Source organism: Hippoglossus hippoglossus, chromosome 19 (genome assembly GCF_009819705.1).
Source record: "Hippoglossus hippoglossus isolate fHipHip1 chromosome 19, fHipHip1.pri, whole genome shotgun sequence".
NCBI classification, from domain to species: Eukaryota; Metazoa; Chordata; class Actinopteri; order Pleuronectiformes; family Pleuronectidae; genus Hippoglossus; species Hippoglossus hippoglossus.
Window position 1 is genome coordinate 6,838,262 of NC_047169.1, and position 10,485 is coordinate 6,848,746.

General features: G+C 42.4%; 1 protein-coding gene across 1 annotated transcript; it reads left to right on the plus strand.

The window, feature by feature from the left end:
• The first annotated feature begins 1,706 nt into the window (after nucleotides 1–1,706).
• Nucleotides 1,707–10,154, plus strand: LOC117753042 (synaptic vesicle membrane protein VAT-1 homolog). Its single transcript, XM_034570870.1, is given in 7 exon segments — nucleotides 1,707–2,229; nucleotides 5,479–5,686; nucleotides 6,529–6,699; nucleotides 6,882–6,971; nucleotides 7,799–8,037; nucleotides 8,830–8,956; nucleotides 8,959–10,154. Coding segments are annotated over 7 exon segments (1,224 nt in total). The 5' UTR covers nucleotides 1,707–1,923; the 3' UTR covers nucleotides 9,042–10,154.
• The last annotated feature ends 331 nt before the right edge of the window (nucleotides 10,155–10,485 follow it).

The window sequence follows — 10,485 nt, forward strand, 5'->3', positions numbered from 1 at the left end:
TTCCATTTAAATTGTTTTGTTTGGTCGATGAGTGAAATTTATAAAAAGGTGATCAATACAGAGCTGATAATCAAACATACTGATTATTGTCATGTTGAACTGCAGAGACAAGTGTCTGCAGATTTAACCTGAGTCACCCTGGACGTGTTACTCATTTCACCACAATATCACGTCATCACAGTTTATTTGTCGTCAGTAAAAAAAAAAACATAATTGAGCTGAACCCAACTTCTGACCAGTGCCTTAGCGCCATCTACTGGTCAAAAGGAAGACGTTGCCACATAAATGTACTTGGCACGGAGAGTGAGGGCCCTTTACTTTTTTTCAGGAATTTCAATGCTAAAGCTGATTTCAAATACACAGATTCAACTCCGTATTTTGTTTATTTGAACTTTTTAGTTCAAGAAATTCAAGACTCCAACATTAGAGCAATAAAGATCATGATGGAGTTTCTTTTTTAAAGATTTTACTTTAAACCAGATCACAGAGGGTTTGATTTGGTTGATTAATGTGTGTGTGTGTGTGTGTGTTGGTGTGTGTGTGTGTGTGTGGTGTGTGTGGTGTGTGTGTGTGTGTGTGTGTGTGTGTGTGTGTGTGTGTATATATATATGTGTGTGAGTGTGCATGTTTGTGCGGACACACACCTTTGTGCGGACACACACCTTCCTCTCAACCTGAATGACAGAAGTGTAAAAAGCAACATCTGACCTTTCAGATGTCTTCTTAAAAAATCCTCTCACAATCCGTTCACTTCCTGTCTCACAGCCACCATGACAAGATGAGAAAGCAGCTCCAGTTGCCGGGGGCAACAGTGTCTAAGTGCACATTAGGTGATACCAGCGAGTAAATGTCATTGTGAAGGATGTGGCACAGATGTGAGCCTAAATATTTCACCCTAATAATCAGTCAACCAGATGTTCCAGATGTTTCAGATACAAGCCCATAGACTGAAAAGACCCTAAATACATTTATATTAAAATATTGAATTATATCAGTGTATATGTTTTGTGATTCTCAAATGAGAGTCTTGTGTTTCTTCTCTCTGGGAGGTTACATTAATATCGGTCAGTGGAGGTAAACCCACTCCTGACAGACGTGTTTTTATTGCATGATAAGGAGGGGACGCTTGATTTGTCCACATCTGTAAACTTGAGCTCCTGCAGATAGAGGAGTGGAGCTGTGTGTGTTCTCCTCCAGCTGTGGCCTCAGATGATCCCACTGCTCCCTCCCACTGCTCCAGTGTCCGAGGTTTGAATCTCTCCACAGCTCTGAGCTGCCAACCACACAGCCCTGCCACTGTCTGAGTCAAGGTAGGAACAGAGCTGTGAAAGCACAGGAAGTTACACGATAAAATAAGATCAAATCAAATGAAAGGAAATACCATTTCAATATTTTTGTTTGTTAGCTGTGTATGTGACCAACAGTTTGGATTTCCAGGCTCAGTGATGTTCATAAAATTCATGTTTATTTCCTTTTTTCTGCTAATTTCATGTGATTTCATCTTCTTATTTTTCAAATGTAATCTGAAGGAGTTCATGGCATTTCAATGACAATGCGGTTAAATAATCAAATACTTGGCCCATTAGTTATAATAGTTTGTGTGGGCGATGTCTCTATAAACCTATTTTACTTTCATTTTTTAAGCACGATCCATTATTTTATTGTGAAAATCACCCCCGGAACTTGTATCTCATCATGTCTGTGTTGACACTTGGTCACTTGTTGCACGCAGCGCGCACAGGAAACCTCAGACTGTCAATCTCCTCCTGCAAAGAACCACAGTCTCCTCAGAGAAAACTCCCATTCCTCAAAGTTTTTACCAACCATCAGGCTTCTTCCACTTCTTCACCGGGTGAGGCTGCAGCATCTGGACTGAACCCCCCCGCCCCCCCACCCCACAGAGTCACATCACAAGTGTCCATCATGTCTGGAGAAAAAGCTCAGCAACGTGAGGAGAAGACCCCGGAGGGGAGGCCCCCCTCCTGCCGGGCCCTGGTGCTGACGGGTCACGGCGGCTACGACAAAGTGAAGCTGCAGGTGACGCGGCAGGGAGAAGCGAAGCTGGGGCCCGGGGACGTGCTGCTGCGCGTCAAGGCGGCCGGGCTCAACTTCGCCGAGCTGATGGGGAGGCAGGGTCTGTACGACCCGCTGCCCGCACCGCCGGTCATCATGGGGATGGAGGGCTCCGGGGTCATCGAGGCTGTGGGGGAGGAGGTGAAGGACAGGAAGGTGAGGAAACACCAACACACTGAAGGATGACGTTCCCCACTGCATTTAAACATAGCATTGTTTTTACTGGAAGTAGTGGAAGTGGGGGTTTGGTGTGGAAACCAGCATCATATATTCTGATTCCTGCTCCAAACAAGCTCCTGGTCTTTCCCCAACACATCAGCAGGGTTTTTCTATCGGGTTTTCTCTCAGGAAAGTGAAAACCACAGCATCACTTCTGTCTTTATTTGAAGAAAAGTACATAAATAAGCTCATCTGACTTCATTATAGATACAAAGGTTGAGATATAAGTATTTGTAGAGGTTGGGCAATTGGAGTTTTGGACAGTTTTTTATCTTTTTTTAACATCTCCATGCATAAAGTTGTACCTGCAGACTATTAAAAGTGTCACTCATTAATAACTTATCTCTGTCCAGTTCATTAACATGGATAATGTCACCCTCTGCCGCTGTGAGTATTTATACAGCTTTGATTTACAATGTGTCCTTGAGGTGTTAACAATAGGCCCCATTTGCCTTGATAACAGCTTTCCAGATAAAGTCATTTATTAATACTGATTAAAATGTGCTGAATCTTTATGCTACTTCAAATTCACAAAAAACACAACATGAGCCCAGCTTTGAAAGCCCCACATGTGTTTTATTTGTTAACACCTGATACTGTGAGTGACTTGCAGTCGCACACACTTTGATCTTCTACCTGAGGCCTTGGGCTCCACAGGTTAATTGCACCGGTTTAATTTTTACAGCCTCGATAAAAGCGTGGAAAGTAAAGTGACTCACTGCAGGTGACCTCATGCAGCCTTTCCGATTCAGACGTGGTGCAAAGTGAAAAAGCCTCACAAGTCGCAGGAGCTTAAACACCATGTTAGTCTGTTCAGTCATGCATAGAGAAGATGGGAAACGCTCCAGTGAATGAGTAGCAGAGGTGAATTATTAGCTTTTCTCAGTTTTTCTCTTATTAATTTCAACCTTTCATGAAAATACGAGTTGAAGTTTGATCCGCACCAGTGTTTTCAGGAGAAATGAAGCGTGCAGAGATCACTGTTGTGCATCCTCACCCTCAGCCTGCGCCTCGCATTCGCTAACATCACGTCAGAGTCACAGAGATACGCATCTGGTTTTCTGAAGATCGCTCAACAACACTGTTCTGTTTGCACCGTCCTTAAAAATGAACTTGTTGTTAGCAGGATGACACAAAAACCATGAAACTTGATGGAAGGACGTGGTTTGTGTCAGGATAGAAAACATTACATTTTGGTGTGACTCTGGATAAGGGGTCTTTATTTCCTGCTATTGTGTTCTGTTTCTAAAGCTCCTCCCTCAGTGTCACTATAGAATTCCCCTCCTCCTCCTCTCAGTACGCTCCAAACCCACTCCTCTCATTCCTCGCTCCATCCATCTCTCCATTTTCGGAGAACAAGAATCTTATAGGGGGAGAGGTGACGTTCCAACACCTTCTTTTTTTGGAAGGAAGGAAGCTGCAAAACACACAGATCCCACAAAACACCAGATGCAGCAGTGCAGCAATGAAAGATCCAGACGAGGGTTGAGGTGAAGAATGTAAAAACGTATAAGAGCAACAAAAAAAAAAAGGTGTAAAATAGCAATCGGCTGTGTTTAGCAGACAGATGTTGGCAGATGTGTTTTGCAGGATCCCGTTACAGCTTGTGTTTTCAGATTCCAGACTCTGCATCAGTCTGTTTGTGCGTCATAGCTTGATTAATATCAGGAGTAAAAGGGAGTAGGGAGTAAAAAATAATTACAATACTGATGTATAAGCTGATGTGGCCCTTTGGAGGGGCCTCATTCTTCATTGTGGGGCCCCTCAACTGAACTACCTCATTGTACATGAGAAGTACCTGGAGCTATACGACAGTGAAATACTGCTCACACTAGTCCCAGCGGCTAGGACAAGTATTTAGCCTTCGACTATAGGTATGTGTGATCGGAGTATTGTAAAACACACAAAGCAAAACATCTGCTGTGGTTGGACACGCTCTCTCTTGATCTGCTATTGGCATGTCTCACACCGTGTTTTTGTTTTCATGCACTGATACAAACAGCTGGAAAACTGTAGTTTTCTGGCGCAGGTTTTTGCAGTGACGGACTCAAACAGGCTGCGCCCCTCTCCACACACACTGTCCCACTTCAAACAGGATTTCAGTGAAGCTCACGTCAGCTCTACAGTAACTGACCTCAGCCCTTTTGACTTAGATGAGATCATCCAGAGGTTTGAAAGTGTTTCACAAGATCAGGGGTTGAGAAAATCTATGACCGTAAAAAAAACAGCCCTTCATCTGGATGAAAGGTTAAACAGAAAACATAGGATAAAGATGTGGATCTGGTTAGAATTATTTCACAGCAACAGACATGTATGTATGTGTGTGTGTGTGTTGTGTTGTGTGTGTGTGTGTGTGTGTGTGTGTGTGTGTGTGTGTGTGCTACTCATGTTGTGAGGACCTAAATCTTGTCTTCCTCATTGGGACAAAAATGTGAATCATTGCAATTTTAAGATGAAGACGTGTTTTATGGTGAAGGGTTAGCCTGCATGTGCGTAGGTGTAAATAATTGTGTATCGTCATGTGTGAATGTGTCACAGGAAGTGGTGCAGCGTTCATAAGGTCAGACGTCCTTCCTGTGCACTTCACTGTTTTTGACAAGCGGCACACACAACACAACAGGAACAACATTTTTGGCAATTAATTTATAACATACATATGTATATAAGGTATATAATATCTATACTGTATATAAAGACGTGATGACAGCTCCCCAAAAGTGAAGCCAAATCGAGGTATCTGCTACTGATGAATGTGGATGTTGACACAGAGCAGCAGCTTGAGAACTGAACCTCACGTCAACGACACAATCACGTCAGACGACCTCCTGCCGACTTGACCTCAATCTTCCATCTGAGGGCACCAGATGCCCCACAGGGGGGGGGGCAGCTTCAGTCTCTAATAATCAAGAGCAAAGTGACACGAGAACCTGAGCTCGAGGAAGAGGCAATTACACGTCCCTCTCTTTGACATGTTCACAAAACATCCGGCTTCTACTCCAAAAGCCATTAGACCTGTTTCACCTGTAATGCAACAGAATCATGTGTAATGGTCGTGCAGCTATGGTTTGATTTTATGCCTCCACCCAAACGCAGTGGGTGTGAATACGTGTCTGTTTTGCCTGTTTTCTACCGAAGCAACACGTCCCCTCAGTCACCTCTGCACCTTTTCTGTCTCTCCTCCCTCAGGTGGGAGATCGTGTCATCGCGATGAAGCGCACCGGCATGTGGCAGGAGGTGGTCGTCGTGCAGGCAGACCTCACCTTCCTCATGCCCGAGAATATGAGCTTCGAGGAAGGCGCCGCCATCCCCGTCAACTACATAACGGCCTACTTGATGCTGTTCGAGATGGCCAACCTGAAGCCGGGCAAGAGCGTCCTCGTACACATGGCTGCAGGTAAGACACATACAGTACAGACAGATAGTATAATGTACAATACTGCAGCATTTAAACCATGTTTACCAAATAAAATCATGGTCTGATGAGCAATGCCTAACACGCATGTCTCCCAGTCCAATGGGCAACATGTGAAAAGTCGCACAGCTCATTTACTCCAGGTCACAAATCGCTCGGTTGAATGCGGCCGAGTTTCTGTGCCGAGAGACCGGAGGTCACAGGTGAAGATGTGGGCATGGTCGCTATGGCAACATCGGACAATTCACAAAGGGGCTCCGGCTCCGTCACACGCAAACATGAGTCATTTTCTGTAGCTCATAAATAACCAAGGTCTTAGAGGTATCACATCAGAGTTAATTATATTATATTATATTATATTATATTATATTATATTATATTATATTGAGTAAAGGGAATTATTGAAATGCGGTGAATTTACTTTCATGACACGTGTGAAAACTGTAGAAATACTAGTAAGTACAACTGTATACTATGGCATCCTGATGGGTCAATGTTGTAAGGTTAATTCTACACTATGTAAATACAACAGCTTGACACTTAGTTGTTTAACCATAAAGGCTTTGAATGTACAGTACGAGCACAGGTAAATGGCAGATACATATTTCAAAATAAAAGCCTTGTCAAGCAAGTGTGTAGGAAGTGAATCTCTCAGATCTGCTCTGTGCTACGGCAGCAATTTACAGCCTGAGTCGTTTCATTGTTAGATGTTACTGAGTTTGAGAGAGAGAACAGAGATCACACAGAGGTCGATAGGCTCAGCTGCTGAAAGTGGAAATCCCTGCAGCTCTCATGTGTGTGTGCTGCTGTCTGCACATCTGTAGGTGGTGTGGGTGTCGCTGCCACACAGCTGTGTCAGACGGTGCCGGATGTGACCGTTTTCGGCACCGCATCAGCCTCCAAGCACGAGACCATCACCCAGGGCGGCGTAACTCACCCCATCGACTACCGTACCAGAGACTACGTGGACGAAGTCCTCAAAATCAGCCCCAAGGGTGAGAAAGGACACTTGTCACATTTCTTACTGCACATTTTCTCTCACATTTCTGTCCCGCAAAGTTCATGTTTCCATGTTTAAATCTTAACAACACTTCCTGCCCTTTTTGTTTTTTGAATATCAAGTTTGTATATAGACGTGCAAAAAACCCTTCACCTCCGTCTTATCGTCTCTCTGCAGGTGTGGACATCGTCCTTGACCCACTTGGTGGCTCAGACACCCAGAAAGGCTTCAATTTGTTAAAACCCATGGGAAGTCTGATAGTCTTTGGTAAGACATTTGGAGAAAGTGTTTCATGCATTTGTTGAATTTTTACCAGATTAAATCTTAATAATGCTGTTTTCCATAATCTTATTACAATATAAAGGACTTGAAGGGTAATTTGGTTTTAGGTTTTCACATTGTAGCCTTCACAGCATCTCTCACACGTCCAAAAGGAATATTGCTCAATTAAAAAGCGAAGGAAATTGCTTTATTCCTCCCATACAAGCTGTTTAATTTGTGTGAGTATGATGAAATACGGGTCGTGTTTCACGTTTCCCTTCATATCATTACAATCCGAAGGTTTCCAGAAACCAGGGATCCCCAGAGGTTCAACTGAAGCTGTCTCTCCTTTTCTTTTTTAGCCTAATTCTAACCAAGTGTTCAGTCTGCAGTTATGTGATATGTGGTGTTAATGATGAATGAACGGAGACAGAGGAGCTTCTCAAGCTGGAAAAAAACCAAAACAGCTTTTCCCCGTTAAGTTTAATTGAAATTCCAAGGTCACAGTTTTATTGACATTTCTTAATGCACATCCTGTGGCTCCTTTTCCCTTTATACTAGCTGTGCCCTGAGGTTGTGTTTACAGTGCACACATCCCAAAATTACATCCTGCAAGTTGAAGCAAAAAAAGGAAATTAAACTAAGCATCATATGTCTCCTTTAATTCGGAATGTGCAGGTAGAATTTTCTTCTATTTTCTTATTGCACGCTAAATGAAAACGTCTCTAAACGAATTTGTATGTGATGCTACAGCTTACTCTGGGATGTTGTAATCACTGTTTTCTGCCCACGTGTTGTCTTCTCTGTGTCTGATTTATTGTTTGTCATTCCAGGCGCAGCAAATGGTGTGACGGGCCAGAAGAGGAACCTGATGGCGCTGATGAAGATCTGGTACAACCAGCTCTCCATCACCGCCTTGAAACTGATGGTGACCAACAAGGCCATCGGCGGCTTCCACCTGGGCTACCTGAACGACGATGAGCTCATCAACAGGACGATGTCGAAGCTGCTGGAGCTCTACGGGCAGGGGAAGATCAAGCCCCGCATTGACTCCTGCCATCACTTCGAGGAGGTCAGTTCGGTCACGTTACGTGTAAATCTGAAACGAGGAATAGATACTAGGAGCATAGTTTGGGTATCCACCTCTAAAAGTCACTGTAACTGTACAGATGTCTTGTGTCGGTGATTTGCTGCTCACAAGCATTAGTTTGACCTTTTGGGAAATACACTAGATTTGCTTAAGTATTTAATATTTAAGTATTTAACGTTTTATGTGCTCCTCACTCCATCTCCACTAAAGCGTGTTGTGCCTCACAACCTTAGAAAAGCTCCTCCGGGTGTTTTCCTCTCTTCATTCATATCCTGCAGAAGACGTGGTACTGAACAGTCGTTGCTAGGGGACGATCTTATTGTTCTCGTGGCATCCACTACTAGTTAGGATGTCAAGGATAGGCACGTGTGTGTGTGTGTGTGTGTGTGTGTGTGTGTGTGTGTGTGTGTGTGTGTGTGTGTGTGTGTGTGTGTGTGTGTGTGTGTGTGTGTGCATAGCAGAGATATTTGTTTTTATCTCATCATCATCATTAGTCATTAGTGTGGGCTCATGTAGTCACTGCAAAACTGGCCCAATTAATATCTTGTCTTTTTAGATTTTATATGCACCAAGAATATATAATCTGAGGCGGTTATTTGGTTAATTCTAAACAATAGATACAGTTTGAAGTCTTCCCTCAGACACCTTTGACCTGTCCATTAAAAAACTATTCTCATATTTTTGCTTTTTGGGACATTATAGATATTGTGAGTGAGAGTTGTCCCTTGTTTTGGATGGAAACTGACCTTGGGTGCACATCCTGTCTCTGTTCAGGTCGCTGACGCCATGAGGCGCATGCACGAGCGGCAGAACATTGGGAAAGTCATTCTTCTCACCGAGCCCAAGAAGAAGGACAAGAAGCCTCAGGCCGACGCTGGGCCGGAGGGAAATGTGGAGAAAAACTGAAGCAGCTGTCGGCAAAAGAGAAGAAGGAGGCGACAGAGGAAGTCAAAGCAGAGAATGATGGAGTCAGAGTGTTTATCTGAGGGAGACACTTCCTCAACAAGGTTCCCTATTGTTTAATCATCCAAAAAAAGGAAAGAAAAGAGAAGAGATGCAATTCTCTGTCAGTATTTCTAAATGTTTCTAAAGATTTATTGTGCAATATTTCTAAAGTGGAGTGTCTATGTTTTTAACACTTGTGTTTTAAATAAAAGCCAACAGTGCACAGCTCAATGTGCAGACTCATCATGAATTGCAGCTAATGCAAGAGGAAAGTTTAAATAAGACATTTCCTTATAATGATGTTGACAATATCATTAAATGCTATTTGTTATATTCATAACATTTTAAATGAAGTATAGAAAGACTGAGTAATCACTGCAAGTACGAACCACTCATGGAAGATAAGGACCCTAATGAAGCCCTTCCATTAAAGGTTTGCCAGGAATTTAGATTTATTTCAATTCAAACAACATTGAGTAGAATGTTTTTAATGTTTTACGATTTCTGTGAGATTTCAGACAGAGTGTAAATATTCTTACGGTGACCACTGGTCCTTAAAAAGTACAAATACAAGGCCTTAAATAGTTTTAAATTATCCCAAATTCAGATTCTCACCATGAAAATGTCTCTACTCTGCTTGACCGAAGAAGAAGAATTATCAGTTGCATCATTAGTCTCTTTCTGATTAAGTTTATGTGTTGAACTAATTTCTTTCTCACCAGCCTGCGAGCTGGTTTATGAACCTGGAGAAATACAAGTTTCCTGCGTTGTGTGTTTCTTGGAACAATGAGGATCAAAGCGATGTAAATGTGTTTACTAGGAACAAGTGTATTTTCACTTTCGGTTGTGTATTTCCATCAACAGTTTGGTCTTCAATTAAATTTGAGGTGGTGTTAAAAAGTCTTGTTTACAGCTGTAGACACCCTGTGCATGAACTGAAGAAGAATTATTACATTTTTAACATTGTGATGCATGTAACATGTTTGTGTCTGTGCTGCTTTAAACATTCTGGCTCGTCACACGTGTCAAGAAAATATCAGTGGATAAAAAAAATGAAGATGTACATTTCCTGCGCTTTGTGTTTTTTATTCAGCTTTTCTTTCTAAACTCTGTCCAAGTAATTCAAATGTCATCAGAAGACATTACTGAGACTTGGTCGTTTCTTTCATCCTGTTACATATGATTAATGAAGTGATTAGGAACTGCATCAGATGATATTATGAGTTTATTATATCAGTTAATATTGGTGTAAAACCAGTTAGAACTAGATACATGACACAAGAATCCTTTATTGAGTGAAAGTGTTAGTGTTGTTAGACAATCTAGTCTCTGCAGGATTGTCCAGGTTCTTTTAATTGTTTGAGCCAAACTTTTAAGTGTCTCAACCACAACTCTGAATAACATTTAGCGGAATCTTCCCCACCTTCGTAATTACTCCTGGACTTTCCTCTAAACAATGTCCCACTGAACATGAGCTAGAAACTG